The following is a 22,436-nucleotide window of genomic DNA, read 5'->3' on the forward strand; positions in this document are numbered from 1 at the left end:
TCATGATCCCAGGGTCCTGGGATCGAGCCCCACATCGAGCTCCTGGCTCAGCTGGAAGCCTGCTTCTCCTTCTCCCTCTGCCTCTCTCCCTGCTCATGCTCTCTCTCTCTCTGTATATCTGTGTCTCAAATGAATAAATAAAATCTTAAAAATAAGAATAATAAATAAATAAATAAAAGAATAAAATTTTTTTTTAAAAAATAGGCTACAATTCATCTGTCTCTTCTCCCATGGATGGACAGTTAATGTGGTTTCCAAGTGGTGCCAAGAAACATTCTTATACCGTCGTTCTTTTTTTAAAAGAATTACTTATTTTTGGGGGGGCGCCTGGGTGGCTCAGTCATTAAGTGTCGGCCTTCGGCTCAGATCATGGTCCCAGGGTCCTGGGATCGAGCCCCACATCGGGCTCCCTGCTTGGCCAGAAGCCTGCTTCTCCCTCCCGCACTCCCCCTGCTTGTGTTCCCTTTCTTGCTGTGTCTCTCTCTGTCAAATAAATAAATAAAATCTTAAAAAAATAAATATAAAAATAAAAAGATTACTTTTTTTTAAGGATTTTATTTATTTGAGAGAGAGAGAATGAGAGATAGAGAGCACGAGAGGGAAGAGGGTCAGAGGGAGAAGCAGACTCCCCGCTGAGCAGGGAGCCCGATGCGGGACTCGATCCCGGGACTCCAGGATCATGACCTGAGCCGAAGGCAGCCGCCCAACCAACTGAGCCACCCAGGCGCCCAAGGATTACTTATTTTAATAAGTAATTCATTCACATGGTTCCGAATTGAAAAGGCAGAAAAGGATTTTTGAGGGCAAGTTCTTACTCTGCTTCTGGGCCCTTGACATTGAATTACTGAATTCAGAATATGTTTATGGTTTAGTGGTTCCTAATGTTAAATGTAGAATTACCGTGTAATCCAGCAATTCCACATCTGGGTGCATATGCAAAAGAAAGCAGGACTCAAAGAGATATTTGCACACCCATGTTCAGAGCAGTATTATTCACAGTAACGGAGAAGTGGAAGCAATTCAAGCGATGGATGAATGGTCAACAAAATATGGTGTATCCTACAATGGAATACTATTCAACTCTAAAATGGAATGAAATTGATACACGCTACACCACGGATGAACCTTGAAAACATTACGTTAATTGAAATAAGCCAGTCACAAAATTACAGATATTTTATGAATGAGGGGTTAAATGTTTAACGGGAACAATTTCTTGTACTTAAAGCCACTGAATCGCACATCCAAAAAAGGTTAAAATGGTTAATTTTATGGCGTGTACATTTTTTCTAAAAGATTTTATTTATTTATTTGACAGAGAGAGACACAGTGAGAGAGGGAACACAAGCAGGGGGAGTGGGAGAGGGAGAAGCAGGCTTCCTGCGGAGCAGGGAGCCCAATGCGGGGCTCGATCCCAGGACCCCGGGATCATGACCTGAGCCGAAGGCAGACACCCAACGACTGAGCCACCCAGGCGCCCTATGGAATGTACATTTTACCGCAATTTAAAAACACACACTTGGGGCGCCTGGGTGGCTCAGTCGGTTAAGCGGCTGCCTTCGGCTCAGGTCATGATCCTGCGGTCCTGGGATCGAGCCCCACGTCCGGCTCCCTGCTCAGCGGAGAGCCTGCTTCTCCCTCTCCCTCTGCCTGCCACTCTGCCTACTTGTGCTCTCTATCTCTCTGTCAAATAAATAAATAAAATCTTTAAAAAAATAAAATAAAAATAAAAATAAAAACACACACGGAGCGCCTACTGTGTGCTGTGCTCTAGGATCTGAGGATTTAGCCATGAGCAAAGCACAGGAATCCCTGCCTCCGGGGAGTGGACATAAACCAGATAAATACTAATAAGTGGGTTTTATGATATGTTGGGAGGTGGTAAGTGGTAGGGAGGGAAGAAGTTGGCCAGGTAAGGAGTAACTTGTTCTAGGCTCTATCCCCAGCACCCAGGATATTTGTTGCCTATGAGCAGCTGTGTATTTTTTTTTTTTTTAAGATTTTATTTATCTGACAGAGAGAGACACAGCAAGAGAGGGAACACAAGCAGGGGCAGTGGGAGAGGGAGAAGCAGGCTTCCCGCCGAGCAGGGGGCCCCATGTGGGGCTCGATCCCAGGACCCTGGAATCATGACCTGAGCCGAAGGCAGACGCTTAACGACTGAGCCACCCAGGCGCCCCCTATGAGCAGCTGTGTATTGAGGGCTTCCTCCTGTGGCCACAAGAAATCAACGTGCTTCACCCAGCTTCCACATCCCTGGCTTCGGGTGGGTTCTGCCAACGGGGAAGCCTGGCTAGAGACCAGAAGTGGGAGACCAAGGAGGGATATCTATTCCTCTACTCCCTCCCTGCTGGCTACAGTGTGGTGTGGGCAGTGGCTGTATCTCTGCGACCACATATTCTGCAAGGAGTGCCTTCTTCATGACTCCAGATCTCATTGAGTTCTGCTCATTCTGTTTCCTGTCCACGCGCCTGAGCCCTGGATGTGGTGCCTCCCTGTGGCAGGCAGAGTAACAGACCCCCAAAAATGCCCATGTAGGAACTAATCCCTGGAATTTGTGAATATGTTATGCTTCGTTAGGGAGATGCATAAAAAGGGAGAATTAAACTTGCAGATGGAGGGATGCCTGGGTGGCTGAGTCGCTTAAATGTCTGCCTTCGGCTCAGGTCATGATCCCAGGGTCCTGGGATGGAGTCCCACATGGGGCTCTTCACTCAGCGCAGAGCCTGCTTCTCCCTCTGCCCCTCCCCCTGCTCATGCGCGTGCTCTCTCTCTCTCTCTCTCTGACAAATAAATAAAAATCTTTTAAAAAATAAGTGTAAAATTGCAGATGGAAATTGAGGATGCTAATCAGTTGGTCTTAAGGTAAGAAGATTATCCCTTTTGGGCTCAAGGTAATCACAAGGATCTTTAAAAGTGGAAGGGTGGGGGGGACACCTGGGTGGCTCAGTCAGTTGAGTGACTGACTCGGTTTTGGTTCAGATCATGATCGTGAGATTGAGCCCTGTGTCAAGCTCACGCTTAGTGTGGAGTCCGCTTCAGATTCTCTCTGTCCCTCTCCCTCTGCCCCTCTTCCAGCTCTCTCTCTCAAATAAATAAAATTAAAAATCTTAATTTAAAAAAAAAGTGGAAGGGGGAGGCAGAAAAAGAAGTCAGAGTGATAGGATATGAGGGCCTATCTTCGCCGTCTTTGAAGATGGAGGAAGGGCCGGGAGCCAAGGAATGTGAGCAGCTTCTAGAAGCTGAGCAAGGCAAGGAAATGGATCCCACCCTGAGCTTCCAGAAGGATCACAGCTCTGCCAATGTCCTGACCTTAACCCAGCGAGACTAGTGTCAGGCTTCTGAGCTGCAGAATTGGAAGACAACAAATTTGTGTTGGGCGCCTGGGTGGCTCAGTCGTTCGGCGTCTGCCTTCGGCTCAGGTCATGATCTCAGGGTCCTGGGATCGAGCCCCGCATCGGGCTCCCTGCTCCGCGGGAAGCCTGCTTCTCCCTCTCCCACTCCCCTTGCTTGTGTTCCTTCTCTCACTATGTCTCTGTCAAATAAATAAATACAATCTTTAAAAAAAAAGTATTAAAAAATAAATAAATTTGTGTTGAAGGCACTAAGTTTGCCGTTATGTTACAGCAGCTGTAGAAAACGAATACACTCGACATAACATTTGTTGGTTCTCCAACCCGGCTCACATCCCTGACATCAATGCCTTCATTACGGTTTGTTCTCTGAAACCCTTTTGAGTTGAATTCTGTTTCTCACTTGAGACCCAGCAATCCTGCTTCTGGGAATTCTTCCTACAGGTAGGATGCCTGTGCTTATGGGAAATGGTGCACGAGGGTATTTCTTGCTTGTAAAGAGACTGGAAAACCCCCGAATGAAACCAACACCGAGATAGGCACACCGCAGAGCTTTCCACACAGGACAGAATGAGCAAGTGCTGATGGACTGATAAAGGGGGGTCTGCAGGTCATATTGCTCAGTGAAAAAAGCAAGATGCATTTCAGAATGTGGAACGTGTTATGTTTTAGGTAAAGGAGAGGAGGGGGATAAGAACACATTCAATTTAAAAAATAAAATAACACATTCAATTTTACAAAAGGAAACCTTGGAAGGAGTCAGAAGAAAGTGTGGGCAGTGGGTTCCCATGGGCTCCTGTGATTGGGGACGGGGAACCGCTTGGGTGGGGGATGAGCAGAGACAGAGCTAGTCCCCCCGAGTGTCTCTTAATAGCATTTGATGTTTTAAATCCTCTTAGGAGAGCCCACACTAGGGTGAGGGAGGTGAGGCATGAAAGCAGAGGGCGCCAAAAAGCTCAGTAACCAAGATAAATACTTTAATGCAATATTTTTTAAAAAGCACAATGTGGGGGGGGGGAACCACCCATGAACAAAATACTGAAATTTTAAGTAGAGAATCCATAACAGTGCTGAGTTATATTGGAGCCTGAGGCAAAAGGAAAAACCAGTAATATGGATTCCATCTTTGAAAGCTTTCACAGTAAATAATGAAGTTGCCAATCCTGGATGGATCCTGGACGGGCGAGGTTTACCCAGGGCCTTAAGATGCCTTCCTCCTCCCCAAGCCCTGCAGATCCTGCAGATCTGCGCCTGCCATTCCCACCGTAGAAAACCTTTAGGGGATGCCAGCCGGGGCTGCGGCTCACCACTGCCCCCTGGCGGCCGTCGGCCTGCACACAACAGCATCTAGGGCTCTCTGCTTTAGTAGAGGTTTACTGAGCACCCCCCCGAGGGCCCGAGTCCCTCCAAGGTACTGTAAGTACCTCAGGACCACGGAAGACTCAGTTTGAGCTCTGGTGGTGCTCACAGCACCAGGGAGAGGACAGCACACAGGTCGGCAAAGCTTGGCACATGGCTGGTGAGGCAAGCTGCCTGGTCGAGTGTTAGGGGCAACTCGGGTGGGCCAAGGAGGGCCCCGGGGAAGAGGTGGCACTGAGCTCTGGCCTGAGGGACAAGCAGCTGCCAGGGGTGGGGTCCCCCGGAAGGGGCAGGCAGAGGGCCTTGCTGCTCGGTTTCATCCTAAACTGATGTCCTTGTTCATCATACTATTCCTTAGGCCCTTTCCTGTGGCCCAATTATTACTTTTTAAAGGAGCCCCACAAGGGCTGCAGGGAGGGGTGTTCAGGGAGAGAGGCAGGCACACGCCAAGGCCCACATTTTGAGCATCTGAGTGCCAGGCGTCCTGCTTGCCTGTGGCATGATCTCATTCTAGCGCTACCCCCAGGAGAAAGGCACTAACGTTACTCATTGTGCAGTGGAGGGGGAGGTAATGTGGAGGCTGAATAAGTTGCCCAAGGTCACATTGATAAAGATAAATTTAAAGTGCTCAAGGACCCGCAAGGAGGGAGGGGGAGAGAGGGCGAGCAGAGGGGAGGATACGGAGACCGGGGCAGATGGTGCAGGCCTTTGTGAGCTGCCCAGAGCAAAGACTTTGGGCTTCTGCTCAGGGAGGGATGTGTCTTGACTCACGCGTTCATGACTGCCCTCTGGTTACTGCCTGTTGGGGTCCGATGGGGAAGGAGAAGGGGAATAGGCTGAGGCGGGCTGCAGGCCAGAGGGCACGGGGAAATGGACCAGGGGTGCAAAGGGCAGTGATCAGAGATGAAAGATGCTCCTGAATGGGCGGTGGCAGGGAGGCCTGGGGGACAAGCCAAGTGGAGGGGTGGGGCCGAGAACTCTGATGTAAAGGAATCCTGGGGAAGAATGTTCTAGGCAGTGGAACAGCACATGCAAGAGCCTAGAATCAGAATAGAGGGAGCTGCCCAGACAGCTGAAGGATAAAGCCTGAGGCATCAGAGGCCAGGCCTCCAACACTCACTGGGTTTCCCTCCCACTCCAAGAGAAGAGCTGTGTCAACAGCCCTCGAGACGCCCCCCTGAGCATCTGAAATCCTTTATTGGAAGATCATTGCTGTTTACCATATAGAAGACTCGACAGCAGATGAACAGTGAAAACAGAGCCCATAGTGACTGGAGCAGGCCTCTGGGCTGGAGACCCTCCCCCCACCCCATGGACCAGCCTAGCGACCTCCGCCCCTCCCTGGACCCCCAGGCCTTTGGCATAATGCTGATGGCAGGGGGGGGGGGGAGGCGGGGTAGCATCCTGCAGACAGTGAAGCCCCTTGACTCAAAGCAGAGACTTGGATGAGCACTGGAGGTGGGGGTAATGGGAGTGGGGACAGGCCTTCTCCCGGCCCCAGGCTGGGCGGGAGCAGCGAAAGTGGAGGAAACCAGGAGCTGGGGAGATGGCATCTATTTTTGTTTTCTGAAAAGGGGCACACAGGGGCCTGCAGGCAGGTGGGCAGCAGCTGGGGCGAGTCAGGCGCTGACATCCTTCTTGTCGCCTGGCTTGGGGCCGGCTTCCAGCAAGGGGTCCCCGGGGCCCGCCTCTTCCCCATCCTTGGCCTCGCTGGACTTGGAGTTGGGGACCCAGAGGCCGGAGTCGATGCAGCGTTGCATGTGGTACTTCGCATCCTGTGGGGAGAAGGGTGGTGAGGCCGGGCTGCCCCCCTGCCAGGTGGCCCGCCTATCCCCCTGCACGTCCTTAAGCCTGCTCACTGCTTATTCTAGACCAGAGCTGTCCAGAGCACTGTGCAATGATGGGAATGGTCTGTAATACGCATTGTCCAACACGGTAGCCACCAGCCACACGTGGCTGCCAAGTCCTTCAAACGTGGCTAGTGCAGGTGAAGACCAGAACCTTACGTTTCACTTAAGGTGAATTCAAGTTTAAATAGTGTACGTCCAGAATAAAGCTGCATTCCAGTAAAACTTTACTTTTAAAGACAGGCAGTGAGCTTGTGAACCACAGGGTGAAGACCCTTGGTCTAGATATCCTTTTTCATGGAAGCTTCTAGAAAGCCTGGCCCAGATCCTGCAACCAGTCCCATTTCACAGTGTGGCCAACCAGTGAGCCAAGCGGCAGGAATGGGGTCAAACCAAGGTCTATTAAGACACGAGGTCCTGTCTACCAGCACGATCACTGCTCCTAATATTAACAACAGTTAGGGACGCCTGGCTGGTGCAGTCAGTAGAGAACGGGACTCTTGATCTCGGGGTCATGAATTCAAGCCCCATGCCGAGCACAGCGCTTACTTTAAAATACATACGTACATACAACGGCAGCTAATGTTTACTGTGAGCTCAGACCCCCCCCACCCCACGCATGCTCCAAGTCAGTATCCAGAGAAACTGTGGTTTGATGGGGTAACCAAGGCCAGGGAGGAGCGCCCCTTCCTTGGACAAAGGTGGGGCCAACCTTGTGTGCCCACTAGGCTCATAAATGGCCCACAGGGGCGGTGACACTCCATGGCAGGGGACACGCTGAAAGTTCCGGGTTCACTGCTGGGTGTAGTCACATGGTAGGTGCTTGATACGTGTAAACCAGTGTATGGATGCAAAAGCCTCCCCTATTCCTCCCTGAAGCCCACAAGGGACGCTTCTCCCAGCCAAGTGGGGAGCAGGGCTGGAGGGGGGAGGACACATCGCTTGCTCAGGAGGCACAGCTCGGCTGGTGGGCGGGCCTGGGGCGCTGTTACTCACGGTGGGGTCCATCTTGCTGATGGCATCTTGGAGCATCTGCACGTCCTTCACGTCAAAGCATTTCTGGAGCTCCTGTGGGTGCAGATGGGCCGGGGGTCAGGGCCTGGGTCCCTGGGGGAGCCCCGCCTGCCACTGCCCACCCCACCGCCAGGGCAGGGGAGCCGCACCTCAGGGAGAGACTCATAGACTTCAACGGGGTCCAGGCCGCCTGGGCCCAGCCGCTTCTTGCGCTCTTCCTCCTCGTACTCTTTCATGGCCTTCTCGATGCGCAGCTTGGCGCGGCCCCGCACGCGCTCCTTGAACGCCTCGAGCTCATCGTTGAAGCCCTCCATGTACTGGCGGTCGGCTGTCTGGAGGGTTGGGGCCGAGAGCCGTTCACTGGGCCGGCCCCAGGACCGGCCCGCTGCAGGCCCGCAGACACTCTGTCGCCTCCGTGCTGACGGATCACCTGCCTGCCTGCCCGCCACCCCCCCCAAACCACAGACCGGCCACGCTCCCCTCCTCCACGTGGGCCTGCAGGCACCTCACACTCAACACGCCTCACTCGAGCTCTGGATCGCTCCGCACGGGCTGCCCTGCCCTCAGTCTCCCCGACCTCAGCACGGGTAGCTCTGTTCTTCCAGGTGCTCAGCTAAGGAACCCCGAGGTATCCTTGACTCTGTGCCTCACCCCTGTCTCTTAAATTCTGTCTGGGGGCCGACCACCGGCCCCTCCGCGTCTCTGCCCTCCCGACAGAGCAGGCTCTGATCCCACGGCCGTGAGTCTGAGTGGACATGTGTCCACCCCTCCTGTAGACTGAGGCTGGTGCCCTGGAGAGAGCCACACCCCACCCCACCCCGGCTCCTCAGGGATGCTACCTTGATCTTAGTGAAGAACTGCCGGAAGCAGGCCCGGGGATCCACCTTCAGGCTCTTGGCCAGCTCCAGGATGAACTGCATGACAATGGTCTGGTGGGCCACCTGCTCCATGAGTGCGCATTTCTGCCCAGAGAGAATATAGGCAGGATGTCACCAAGTGGCGGCCTCGGGGAAGGGCTCTTCCCCAGTCCCGGGGCAGGCTCCACTCACCTCCTCCACCTCTAGGTCAATGCACCAGATGACTAGGTAGTTGGCTGTCTCCTCACACACCAGATGGACATTGTCTGATAGATACTTCTGGCTGTCGTCCCAGCGGCGGAGCATGCCTACAGAGGTGTTGGCAAAGTGCTGAAGGGCCCCGGAGGCAGAGGGCCAGCCCCTGTCCTATGCATCGCCCCCGCCGTGGGCCCCCTCCAACCGGTGCCCAACTCACCGAAGTGCTTGATCTGTTTCTCGTACTTCTCCACAAAGGTTTTGTGTTTCTGCTCCCTCACCTCCTCCGACTCCTCCTCCGCCTGTTCTGGCTTGGTATTGACCATGCTCTGTGATGGGGCAAGAGGGGGAGTGGGCTGGGGCGAGGCCGCAGGGCGCGTCCAGCACGGCCGGCTGGGCCGAGGCCGCAGCGCCCATCCCTTCCACGGCGGAGGTGGTGACGGTGTCATGAGCATCAGTGTGGCGGGAGCGTGGGTGTGGCACATGTGGCCTCGGACTAGGGCCTTCGGGCAGATCAGAGGGGAGTACCAGTGGGGTGCTTCGTCCACCCGGCCCCACACACCTGTTCCTCCACCCCTTGACCTGAAGAGGCCTCCCCCCCCAGCCCTGCTCCTATCTCACCATCAAGCACCTCCCGCCCCTGCGTGAGGGGGACCCCCCCCCCACCTTGCTGAAGCCATCCTTGCTGAGCGTGTCCACATTCCAGGGCATGCTCTTCTCCTTCTTGCGCATCTCCTCCAGTTTCTGCTCCCAGCCCCGCTCCTCCTTGCGCAGCTGCTGAGCCTCGGCTCGCAGCCGCTCCAGCTCCAGGCTGCTGCCCTCGCCCTCGGCCACCTCCAGCTCCTTCAGCTTCCGCTGGCACTCAGCCACTTTGCGCCTGCACTCACGGCAGCCCCTGTCCAGCTCCTCCTTCTCCTTCTGGAACTGTTCCATGCGCTCCACCCGGGCCTGGGGGGGCAGACACAGCCCTTCAGCCCCGCCCCACCCGGGGCTCCCACCCACTGCACCTGGGACGGCCCCAGGGAATGTCTGCACCACCCTCGGTGGCCCGACCGCCGGCTCCCACCCCCACCAGGTTACCTGCGCCCGCCCGAGTCTGGGCCTGCTCGCCCCCCACCCCCCACCGGCCTGCCCGCTCAGAACCAGAACCCGCCCTGGCGTCTGCAACACTCAGCAAAAGCCCAAGTCCTAGCCATGACCCACAAGGCTCTGCGGATCTGCCCCGCTCCCTCTAGTCACACTGGCCGCCTCATCTTTCCTTGAACCCACGGCCAACATCAGGGCCTTTGCACTGGCTGTTTCTGCAGCCTGGAAAGCTCTCCTTCCGGATTTTCCCCCCCCCCCCCCCGTACCACTTACTCCCTCGCATCCTTACCATCTTGGCTCAAATGTCACTTTACAGATGAGGACCCCCCGACCACCCTGCTGAAGATGGCAATCCCCCCTTACTCTTGCCTTGTGTCACCTTGCTCCTCAGCACTCATTACCTGCCAACATCTGGTGACAATTATTTACTGTGTTTTCCACCTGTCCCCCTCCCAGGATACTGGCTCCATGGAGGTGGGGATCTGCTCACTCTTGTGTCTCACACACAAGCACACAATAAAGACTCAGGAAACAGCTGCTGGATGAATAAACTGAAATACTGGATGGGGGTCTCAGGCTCCGCCTCCTCCCTGGAGCTGCCCTCAGTGAAACTCGGGTGCCCTCCCCTGCCCAGCAATCTCCTCGAGCCACCTCTGCCCCTAGCTGAGGCCTGCTCACTGACCCTGTTTTTCCCTCCCTCTCTGCTACCCAGTCCTGACTACTTTCACTTCTAGAAGTCTCTCCAATTCGCTCCACGCAGAGCGCTGCTCCCGGACCACTCCCGAGGCCCCTTCAGCTCTGTCTCCAGGCCTGCACACCTCCTTGAGCCTTAGCTCGGTGCCCACCAGCCTCCTGTCCCCCCCTTCCCCAGCTGTTGCTCCCCAGACCTCCTCTTCTGCTGCACCCCAAGCTCAGATGGTGCCCCTTCTCATTCCCCCTCTCGCTTAGGTCCCCACTGGACCCCACCTCACATGGCATGGCCCTGTCTGCTCTCCAGCCCTGCTTGGCTCCATCACCTCCCCTGGCTCTCAGCAGTGCCTGATCAATCCAGAGCCACTGACTGAGCCGAGAGGTGAGACCACTTTCCATCGCTGCTCCCCCAAGCCAGACTCAGAAGCTGCCAGTCTTTTTGAAATATCCACATCTGTCTGCAGCCCTCTCTGCCATCCCAGCCTGGAGTGTCTGGGTTCAGATGGGAACCCTGACCCTTGCCCCAAGCTGCCCAGATGGCACCAAGGCCCCATGAGGACCTGGGTCCCACTTCCCTCTCCCAACTCTGGGTCCTAGGCAGATGCTAGCCCTCATGGTTCCCCAAATGCACCAGCTCGCTCTTGACTCGTGGCCTCTGCACAGGCTGTTCCTTCCACCTGGAACTCTCTTCCCCTCACTCCACCTACTTTGTCTCCAGGTCTCGACTTCAACAGAGCCTCCCCCAAGAGCCCCCATGCCGCATCACTGTGCTCCAAAGGCCCCTTCATGATCCCCAGGTGACATGATAACATGCTGGAGGACAATCTCAGGGCCCCAAATGTGGGGTCATACCCACAGCCACCAGAGTAAAGGATGGGTGTCCTTGGGTCAATCCCCTAACCTCTAGGGACCTCCGTTTCCTCATCTGTCAAAGGCGACAACCGCACCAACCTCACAGGGTGGCACCAGGAGAAGCAAAGGAGATGAGAAGTTAAAGTCAACAGTCCAGAGCCGTGCTGGACGCTCAGCAAGCCCCATTCCCGTGCTGGCGACTGCCATTACCATTGAAGGGGACAATCTCTCTCTCTCTGGGGACGATTCTGGGGCTCAAACAAGAAAATGTACTTCAAGTGTTTAGATCGATTTCCAGCCCTGAGTAAATGCTCAATAACTGGGAGTGGTTGTTACTGCACAGTCAGGTCACCCAGCTCCGCCACTTACTGGCAACGTGACCTTGGCTAAGACACTTACTTAAAACTCTCCCAAGCCTCGACGTTCCTCTTTGGGAATGGGGCCTCAGGAGTTCCTCCCAGGAAACTGCTTGCAACCCAGTACTCAGTACCGAACGTGTTCCACTGTTATCACCATCATCATGGCCACTGCCACCAGAATGGTCTCCCAACTCACTTCTGGGCCTTCCCTGAGGCCGGTATCTCCTGGTTCCAGCACAGAGCCAGGCCTGCGGTGGGTGGGACTTGGGAAACCTGGAGTCTTCACTCACGCCCCACAGGACTGCTAGAGTCAGTCGCGAGTCTCACTTTGCCCATGTGGATAAAGGTCGAGAAGGCCCTTGCCTCGTGGAGACAAGAGAAAGAGGCCCTGGGCTCTGCCACTTTCCCTTCTCCACGATGGGCTTGTGTTGCCCTGGAGGCTCCCTGCGGCCTTGTGAGGGGCTCTCTGGGGTTGGCACTATCACTGGCCTCAGGGGGCAGCAGGAACCTACCACCCTGCTGGTTCCTGCTGGGCGGCCACCCAGCTTTTCTCAGTGTCCTCTGAGTGGCCGCCAGGGAGACTGAAGCTAAATAAAGGCCTCCCAGAGCCTGCCCAGCTCGGGCTTTACACCTCTGGGAGGGGTGGCTTGAGCAGACGCCCCAGCAGGGAGCGGGGGTCCCCACCCCCCCCTGCCTTACAGATAGAAAACCTGAGGCTCGGGGCGCCTGGGTGGCTCAGCTGTTAAGCGTCTGCCTTCAGCTCAGGTCATGATCCCAGGGTCCTGGGATCGAGCCCCGCATCGGGCTCCCTGCTCGGCGGGAAGCCTGCTTCTCCCTCTCCCACTCCCCCTGCTTGTGTTCCCTCTCTCGCTGTGTCTCTCTCTGTCACATAAGTAAAACCTTAAAAAAGAAAAAGAAAGAAAGAAACCCTGAGGCTCCCAGAACCTCAGCGCCATCCAGTTCGACTAAAGGAATCACAAGAAACCAGTAACATCAGCTCTATCAGGACAGGGAGCAGGGGCCTGGGAGACTCCCTGGTCCCTTTCTGGTACCTCTGGAATTTTTCTTTCCCAGCACAGATTACCTGAATAATAACCATAATAACAACTAAAGTTTACAGAGAGCTTATCACATGCCAGATGCCATCTAACCCAAAGACATCACACACATTAAATAAATCAGATAACCCCTCAGAAGAACTCTATCGGATAGATACCCTTAATATTTATTCCCGGCTCATCAAAAACTAATGATGTAATATATGGTGATTAACATAACAATAAAAAAATTAAAAAAAAAATTTATTCCCGGCTGGGGAAACCGAGAAACATAGAGATCAAACAAGTCGCTGGAGGTCATCCATTAAGTCAGTGATTCCGGAGCCAGGACCAAACCTAGGTGTGCAGGCCTGTGCTCAGAAGCTCACCAGGCTACCTTCTTATTAATCCCACCTCACGCTCCCATATGCTTACTCCCTCCCAGGCCCTGAGCCAATTTCCTGTCGGGCCTAATCTCATCTCATTCTCAGGATGGTCTCTAGGGGCAGGGAGTAAAAGCAGTATGTGGTAGGGTTGGGATTAGAACCCAAGCTTGCCGAACCGAAGCTGGTGCTGGAGATGCTCATCTTCCCTCCCCCATCCCCACCCTCACTAGGCTCCACTACAGCCCCAGGGTCCTCAGCAGGACAGGAAAGGGTTCTGTGCCAGGAGGGAGGAAGGCGTGGTGGGGAGGACTCTGCAGGAGACAGGGCACTGGCTTCCCACCCAGCAGGACCAAAATGTTCTCCAGACAGCTGTATAGATTAACCTCTTTATGTGACAGAAGTAGGTGTTCCCAAGAATAATCTTTTTAGAGCTCTGCGCAGGTCTCAAACATTTCATAATAAAATGTTACACACGGCAAGAAATGGAAGTGCTAGAACTTTCTTCTTACACTCAGTGGCTTGCCTGGCAGGTATGCTACCCAAGAGATTGCTGCTTTACGGTAAGGGTTGGAACTGGGACTGGAGACCAGATGCAGGGACTAGACAACACAGGACCGGGGAAGGGCCCTTCTTGGAGGTTCTGGGTAAATGACTGGGAGTTGCCATATGCGAGGGTGGGGCGAAGAATTCCTAACTGGAAGGTTCTGTGAGATAGCTCGCCCTCAGTGTGAGAGTATAACATACACATGTGGGTGTAGGAGCTCTGATTTGGGGGAGCAAGAGGTTAGAGTAGTAGGATTTATGAGAGCTCTTCTGCTGGCCTGTGAGCACTGCTGGGCAGGGAGAGAGGCTGGAGGGTTCTGGGATCTGGATTTGGGGGCAAAGAGGTAACAGAAGGGGCAGTAAATCTGGAATCAAATTGGGAGGGTCCCTAGTGAGAGCAGGGACAGTCTGGGTGTCTGAGAGCAGCAGACTGAGCTGGGGTCAGGAGAAAGGCCGGGTGGGTTTGGGTGCTGGACTGGAGTTGGTATAAGACCTTCCAAGGCTGCCAGAGGCTCCTACAGGAAACTGTTGGGGGTGGGTAGTGCCTGGCCTGCAATACCAAGGAGGGGCAGGGGCTCTAGACCGGCCGGAAGCCCTGCAGGGTAGGGTTTCCTGGTATAATGGGAAATGGGGTCCACAGTAGGTGACGCTAAAGAGTGGCTGGAATTGGAAGGCTCCGTCAGGGTCGAACCGGTGGTTTGGTCTGGAGGGAAAATGGGTTCCAAAACTCCAGTCCTGAATGAGAATGAAGGCCCTGGTGGAGCACCGGTCTATATTCTAGGGAAGGGGTCCCCGGTATCGGTTGGACTCCCAAGCCAGCAACAGAAATCTCAGGGGAGGGCAGAGTTCCTTGTTCTGTTGGGAGGAAGATCTCAGAATAAATTCAAAGTACTGAGGACTCTAGGATTTGGGGAGTGGCGGATGGTACATCCAAGATCAGAAATGCCTCCCGGGATAGGATCAGGGTCCAGACTCCGAGGCAGAGTTTTGTATGTAAGTGGAAGGTCCCAGAAGGGATTGAGAGAACACCCCCAAAGCTTATCTTAGCAACTTAGACTCGGAGAAAGGTGCCCTAGGGGTCAACTGGGAGTTCCATGCAGAAATCGGAGGGGAGGCCCGGGATCTCTGGTAGGGACTCAGCGCCCTGGCAGTTCTGGGCTCTGGAGTTGAATCGAGGAACCCCTCAAGCGATACTGAAAGTCCAGACTACGCGTTGGGAACCCCAGGTGTCAATGTGGGGGTCCCTGGCAGTACCAGGGGTCAGAACTCTGGAGCGGAGTCCCGGGCGGGGGGGGCGGGGGGGCAGGGGATGGGCACGCGCATTCTACCTGGTGCCGCCAGCGGAAGAGGCTGGCCGTGTCGATGTTGGGGTGCGTCTCGTCCTCATCGTCAGACACCTCGATGTGGTCCCACACGCTATAGTCCACCATCTTGCCTCGGCGGCTCAGCCCGCTCCGGCTCCGGGTCTGACTCTGGCGGCGGCAGCGCTAGAGACTCGGCCTGCGGAGCCCCGCCCCTTCCGCTTCCTCCCTGGCGCGCACGTTCCCCGCCCGCGCATGACGTTATATCCCTAGTAACCGCGGTGGCGGCAGTGGCGACCCGGCTTGCCTTAAAGGGTCAGGCGCACGTGTTCCGGCCCCTGGGAGTCCCCGTAAAGACCCCGCCTCATTGGGCGCGGGGTCTCCGCTGGGCACCTCCTGGAGGTATACAGGCTGGCGTTCCAACCTCGAGCCCCCCTCATCTCCCGCTGCCCCCCGGTGGGCGTTTGCGGCGGACGCTAGGGGCGGGGCAGGTGGCGAGACTGAAGCAGGGGATTGTCCCCTTAGCCCCGCCGCAGTGACGTCAGCCCGAGCCTACTGCAGGGGCGGGCTTCGGCGGGAAGACCTCTCCCCCTGCCCCGGGAAAAAAGGACCTAACCCTACGCTGGGGAGGGGTGTCTGATCAGAGCATTTTCCCAGTCTTAGGGGTACAGGACCCTGCCCTGGAAAGGTCTAAGTGGAGGAGGGATATGGCCCTGCCCTTGGGGGGTCGGATGTGGGGGCGATGTGGTCCTGCCTTGGGACCTGGTGTTTCCCTGGCTCGGCCCACAGCCTCCCCCTCACGTCACCATCCTCTGCCATTCCTGAGCCGGGATTCGCGCACACACGCCCCGTCTAAAATTACCCGGACCCTCCCCCCGCACCCAAGGCAACGGATCGCGCGCTCTTGTCCGCGGCGTCTCCCCGTGCGGTCGCTGGGTGTCGCTAATGTCTAGCCAAAGGCCTGTGCTTCAGCCGCAAGCAGCCGGGGGACGGGAAGGGGATCGTGGAGGTGCGGATGGAAGCTTTCCTCGTGGTGGTACTCTAGAATCGTTCGTAGCCCCTCCCCTTCGGTCTGCAGCCCCCTTAGTTGGCCGGGACTCTAAAGACTCCATTACTGCGAGTTTGGGCGAACCCAGCTGCACACTTGCGTGCATCGCAACCTTCGTTTTGATACTGGGATAAAAGGCCGTGTTGCAGCCTAGGGCCAGGATTATCTCAGATTAAAGGGCGTTCCGTGGGGGCGGGTGGGATGGGAGGTGCTCCGGCCCCTCGAGTGAGGGGCGCTTTCCCCCGGACTAGTGTTTGCGAGGGTGTTTGGAGAGAGGGGCTGGAGGGAATGGATTAAAAGACTCGAGATGGGGGGATTCCCCTGCCCAGGGAAGGGGAGGGGCCATCCAGACAAAAGCGCCCGCCCGCTGCCTCCCCTCCCCCTCGAGCATCTTTCAAACCCGCGAGTGGGCGGGCGGGGACGGGGGAGTCCCCTCCCCTCCCCCTCCCCCTGCTGGCCAGGCTGTCCAGCATCTCAGCGGCCGTCAAGGCCCGGGCACGCGCGCGCACGGACCCACACCCCAGCGGGTCTCACAGTCGCGCACACACACATACACACACAACAGCAAACAAAGGGTCTGGACACCCCTGTCCCCTCCCGCCCCTCAGGTCGGAGAGGGCGGGGCATCCCCTCCCCAGCCCCTCTGCAAGGTAAGCTTCGGGGCTGCGAGCTGCGGTGGGGAAGGGGACCCGGCACCCCGGAGGGAGGGGACCAAGACGCTGTGGGGTTCCCCCGCTCCCCAAGAAAGCCGGGGCTCACCGGTACGCCCTCTGAGGGCTTCAGGCCGGCCTCCGGGCTGGGGGTGTGCGGGGAGGACCCCAGATGCCAGAGATTCCCGGGTTTCCGCGGAGGTCTTTCCCTGGCTTCCGAGACTGGAGCCGACGGGCCCCTGTGAAACGGGGTCCTGGGAGCCTGAGCTCCCAGAATTGGGGACAGGGCGCCGGAAGCTTCCCCATCAGCGCCAAGACTTTCCTAATCTGCCAGCACAGCATGTCCACCTGGGTATTGAGACAGCCCTCTGAGTCGCTTTGCACCGACCCTCGGTTTCTCACACCACCACCATCGGCGCATCTTCTGCTGTGTCTCGCGTACCTGTGAGGTGGGGGTGGGCGGCTGCTAGGGGTGCTCTGGACTACCCAAGGTTTCTCTGCGGCATCCCACAGCCACACACTACTTAGCGGCGGTGGGACCCCGGCATGGGCTCTGCCTCCCTGAGCCTCAATTTCCTCTTCTGCAAAGTGGGTAACGACACCGAGGATTCCCTGAGGTCACGCATGTGAGCCTGCCTTTGCTCGGTCAATTAATTTCTTAGCTCATTTCACACATATTTCCAAGTGCCTACTATGTGCCCCAGCACTGCAGCCAGGTGGTGGGGCTATAGCAACCAGCAAAAACAGCCGGCTGTTTGCTGTGCTTATACCTAAGGCTGGTGAGGGAGCAAGATTAGTGTGTAAATCGAGGAATACCCACTGGTGATTTGAGACTGTAAAGACTAAAATCTCATAGGGCATAGAGAGTGACTGGGGGTAAGGGTGCCCGAGATGGAATGGGATTTCTGGTTGGTATCTGCCTTATTCATTCCCGTCATTTAGCTGAGGGAGGGCCAGGGCCAGAACAGTGCCTGGCACACGGTAGGTGCTCAATAAATGTTGAATGAATTAGGGTATTAGATCAAGACTAATTTCATAGTACTTTAGGTCAGGAAGGAAGCTTATCATGAGCCAATCCATCCTCCCTCCCATTGTACAGATGGGGTAAGTGAGTCCCTAAGACCTTGTCAAAAAGTCCCTAAGAGCTTGTCAAAGGCAATACAGGGAGTTGATGGAGTATCATTATTCCCATAAAGTGAGCATGGCTGAAGGAAGGGGAAAGGAAGAAAGTGAAGACCAGATTTGAGCACAGCGCCGCTCCCCCCCCCCCCCGCCCCAGGAACCAACGACGCGCAGCCAGCTCTCGCCTCTCTATACCACAGACACAGCCCTACTGTGATGAACATCTACTCAACGAGCATTTATTCAGCACCTACTACTATATGCCAGTTGCTGGGGACAGCAGGGCATAGAACAGAACTCTCTGCTCCCACAGAGGTGCCATGTAATGGAGAAGACAGAAAAAGAAACAACACAAACAAATAAATATATAACAGATTATGATTAGGACTATGATAGAAATAGAAGGCTGTGTCAAAAGAGCAAAATGGAAGGGCCCACTTCAGGTTGGATATCCAGGAGGACCTCCTGGAGGAGTTGAATACTCTTCAAACACACACACACACTTGCACCAAAAACTAATGATGTAATATATGGTGATTAACATAACAATAAAAAAAATTAAAACCCCCCCCCACACACACACTTAAATCCAGACGGACATAATCATACTAAACAAACACCGTATATGAGGCACGTCAAGTCTCATTCCTACATAGGTATGGTCTGGTTTCAGCTGTGTAACACTCACAGACTCACAGAAAGTTCCACCTGCTCGGCGGCACACGGACAGCTGTGTATACTCTCATGCACACACACATGCATATACACACACATGCCTGGGGCCCCTGATTATCCTTCCTCGCCCTGCTTTAGCTCCAGGCATAGAGCTAGTTAGTAACTATTCCTTCTCAGGCCTGAATGCTCAGGACCAAGGTGTGGATAAGGGCATTTATCCTTACCTCCCTCCCTCTTGTTGGCCATCCAGCCTGGCATCCTTCTTCTGAGGGTGGTGGCTTGGGTGAAGCCAGTGCTTTACTGACAAGCCAGGCCAGGGGCTCCCAGGCTGGGCCACTGGCTGATTGAGCTGACAAGCTGGGGTAAGCGAGACCGCCTCTCTCTGTGCCTGAGCCTGGTGGGCCTTGTGAGGATGAAGTGAAGAGCTGCCCAGAGCAGCCTGCTCTGCCATCCGGACCCCCCTCCCCAGCCGGCCTGCTGCCCAGGGAAAGGGAAGGCAGGCTTAGAGGCACCCCTCTACCTTGGGCACTCAGGCCAGTTCGTGATGCCCTGCCTTCCAAGCCTGGGGTTCTGCCAAGGCTGATTTCTGCAAACGTGCACAGGTGTCCGGACAGCGGCGGTGTGTGTGTGTCTCTGCCCCTCTTTCCTGGATTGCAGGCCTCTGCCAGGCCATCCACTCCTCCATTCCTTCCTTTATTCTGCAAATCCACAGGCTGTTCCAGGCACTGGGGATCTGGCTACAGAAGTTGAAGAGCCCAGGGCAAGGGGAACATGCAGGGCCCTTGATCAAAGTAATGAAGCATTTCAAGACAAGGGCAGGGTGTTAAACCTTCTAAGCACGGGGCTGTGAGGACTGCACAGGTCACATGTCTGTGAAGTTGGTTCTCGGTATAGCTAAAATCGGACTGAAAAATCCCCTGCCCTCGTGGAACTCAGGCTGCAGACAGCAGAAATGTAAATATATGATATGTCAAGGATGTTGACAGTTGAGAGGAAAGATAAAGCTGAGTGAGGGTGATGGGGTGGAGGGAAGCATCTGTTATCAGGTAAGCCCTCTGGAATGAGGTGCCTTTGAGCAGAGGCCTGAGGAGGTAAGGGTGTCAACTCAATTTATTCGTTCTTTCAAGAGATATATATGTTGAGCGCCTACTGTATGCCGGCATTGTCCTAGGACTGGAGAGCCAGCTGGAGACAGAACAGATCAACATCCTGACCTCAAGTCCTAATCAAATGATGAGCAACAGCTGATAAAAATAGTAGGCACATTCTTTTTTTTTTTTTTTAAAGATTTTATTTATTTATTTGACAGAGAGAGGGACACAGCAGAGCAGGAACACAAGCAGGGGGAGTGGGAGAGGGAGAAGCAGGCTTCCTGCCGAGCAGGGAGCCCGATGTGGGACTCGATCCCAGGACCCTGGGATCATGACCTGAGCTGAAGGCAGACGCTTAACGACTGAGCCACCCAGGCGCCCAGTAGGCACATTCTTTATCTTGTTAGAATGTTATAAGTCTAAGAGAAACAAACAAACTGAAAGCAGAGTCAAGGAGATCAGGAAGTGGGAGGAACACGGTATCTGAGACTCGTTTTTTGGGTCAATGAGAACTGCAAGTACAAAGGCCCTGAGGTCTGAATATGCTTGAAGTCTTTGCAGAACAGAGTCAGCTGGTGAGTCAAGGGGGAGGATGGGAGGACGGTGAGGTTTCTGTGAATGTGTTGCTGTCTTCCATGTCTGTCTGTAGCTCCACGTGAGGTCAACAACAATGATGATAATTGTTATTATTACTAGGATGGTGGCTACTGTTTTGTGAGCACCCACTATGAACCAGGCATGGTGCTTAGAACCTTACATGCATTGCTTCACTTCATCCTCACAACGGCCTCCTCAGATAGGTATGGGTATCCTTCCCATTTTACAGATAAGGAAACCGAGCCTCAGAGAGGCTGGGTGACTTGCCCAAGGACATACAGTTAATAAATGGCAGAGCTAGGATTTGAATGCAAGGCTGTCAGTGTAATTTCTTTTTTAAGAGAGAAAGAGAGCACCCATGCTGCATGGAGGTGGGGGTTAGGGGTGGAGGAGAGGGAGAGGGAGAGAGAATCTTAAGCAGGCTCCATACCCAGTGTGGGGCTCGATCTCAGGATGCTGAGATCATGACCTGAGCAGAAATCAAGAGTCGGATACTTAACTGACTGAGCCACCCAGGCACCCCCGTCAGCATAATTTTGGAGCCTGAGCCTGTGGATTATCTATCTTTTTTTTTTTTTTTTAAGATTTATATATTGGGCGCTGGGTGGCTCCGTTGGTTAAGCGACTGCCTTCAGCCTGGGTCATGATCCTGGAGTCCCGGGATCGAGTCCCGCATTGGGGTCCCTGCTCAGCGGGGAGTCTGCTTCTCCCTCTGGCCCTCTTCCCTCTCGTGCTCTCTTTAATAAATCTTTAGAGATTTTATTTATTTATTTTGAGAGAGTGAGAATGAGAGAGAGAGAGAGAGTACATGAGAGGGGGGAGGGTCAGAGGGAGAAGCAGGCTCCCCGCTGAGCAGGGAGCCCGATGCGGGACTCGATCCCGGGACTCCAGGATCATGACCCAAGCCGAAGGCAGTCGCTTAACCGACTGAGCCACCCAGGCGCCCCTGGATTGTCTATCTTATTCATTCCTTTATTCCTTCAGCATTCATTGAGACCATGTGTGGGGGACCATAATGAATGGGTACCATTTATACAGATAATTACAACTCAGAATGATGAATGCTTTAATGGGGGCAAAATAAGCAGCAGTGGGAGCTCAGAACATGGACTGTCTCAGTTTGGCTGAGAAGTGGAGGTGACCTTTAAGCTATCTTTATACATTCATCCATTTGTTCGACAACTGTCTGTCAAAGGCTTGCCGAGGTTGATGAGATAATGTTTACATTCATTTCTACTAGTTGACACTGAACTGAAATGTTAGTTAGTGCAATAAGGTAAGAAAAAGAAATAAAAGCCAAAGTAGGGGGTAACATAGTCCATAGCAGACCTTGCTAGGAACTTTATAATTATGCTATTATGTCCTCAAAATAATAACCAGACATTGAACAATGTCTTACTAAGAGCTTGCTAAGTACATTGAACAATTACTTACTAAGAGCTTGCTATGTTCCAGATTCGGTTCTAGGCACCGGGCATATGGTAATGAATAAAATAGATAAAATATTCTTGCTCTCCTGCAGCTGATATTCTAATGTGGGAAGAGACAATAAGTGTAATAGATAAATTACATAGTAAGTTATCGGGTGATAAGACCTGTGAAAAATAGAGCAGGCTAAGAGGGACTGGGAGTCCTGAGGGGCTAGCAACTTTAAACAGGGGTGGGATGGAGAGAAACTCCAGGAGAAAAGCCTGAAAAGGTGAGATATGAGCAAAGAACTGAAGAATGTGAGAAGTCTGTGGATATTTAAGGGAAGAGATCCAGGTAGGACCAGCAGGTGCAAAGGCCCTAAGGCTAGAGTGTGACTGGTGTGGATGGAGCAAAGGCTGAGAGGGAGTGGTAAGAGGTAAGGGCCTGGAGGTGACTGGGCATGCCCAGGACTGTGTGGGCCTCCTCTTGAGGGCTTTGACTTTTCCTCTGAGTGAAGTAAAAGCCATGGAGGGCTCTGACCAGAGGAGAGACACGATCTGACTTGGGTTCTAATAGGCTCTCTCGGGCTCAGATGTTGTTAGTATTAAGCACTTACTGAGTGCCAGACACTGTCCTGTGAGAATTCAGTACGGTCTGATCTCATTTCATTCTCACATGGACCCTGTAGCGATTATCATTCCATTTCACAGAGGAGAAACTGAGGCTCAGAGAGTTTGTCCTTGACCCATGGCCACACAGCAATAATTAGCAGCACCTGGGTGCGAAGGTGAAGCGACCCAGCCTCCCCCTCCTCCAGCCTTTCAGGCAAGGATCGCCGGCAGCAGAGCGCACTCATCATCGGGAGCTGCGTCTGTGTCCCTGTCTGTCTGTTTCTATTTCCACGCGTCCCTGTCTGTCTCCGCGCGCCTCTGCTTGTGCGTCCCCCATCTGTGCCCAAGCCGCC

General features: G+C 54.3%; 1 protein-coding gene across 1 annotated transcript; it reads right to left on the reverse strand.

The window, feature by feature from the left end:
* Window positions 1-4,309: 4,309 nt before the first annotated feature.
* Window positions 4,310-15,099, reverse strand: CDC37 (cell division cycle 37, HSP90 cochaperone). The gene is made up of 8 exons (XM_025863259.2): window positions 14,907-15,099; window positions 9,292-9,573; window positions 8,846-8,954; window positions 8,623-8,738; window positions 8,413-8,535; window positions 7,723-7,905; window positions 7,556-7,627; window positions 4,310-6,487 (listed from the first exon to the last, which is right to left on the reverse strand). The coding sequence occupies exons 1-8, from the start codon at window positions 15,006-15,008 to the stop codon at window positions 6,332-6,334; spliced, it is 1,143 nt and encodes a 380-aa protein (XP_025719044.1). The 5' UTR covers window positions 15,009-15,099; the 3' UTR covers window positions 4,310-6,331.
* Between the last annotated feature and the right edge of the window lie 7,337 nt (window positions 15,100-22,436).

Source organism: Callorhinus ursinus, unplaced genomic scaffold (genome assembly GCF_003265705.2).
Source record: "Callorhinus ursinus isolate GAN/ISIS: 27379988/994484 unplaced genomic scaffold, GSC_fseal_2.0 scaffold82, whole genome shotgun sequence".
Classification (NCBI taxonomy): Eukaryota; Metazoa; Chordata; class Mammalia; order Carnivora; family Otariidae; genus Callorhinus; species Callorhinus ursinus.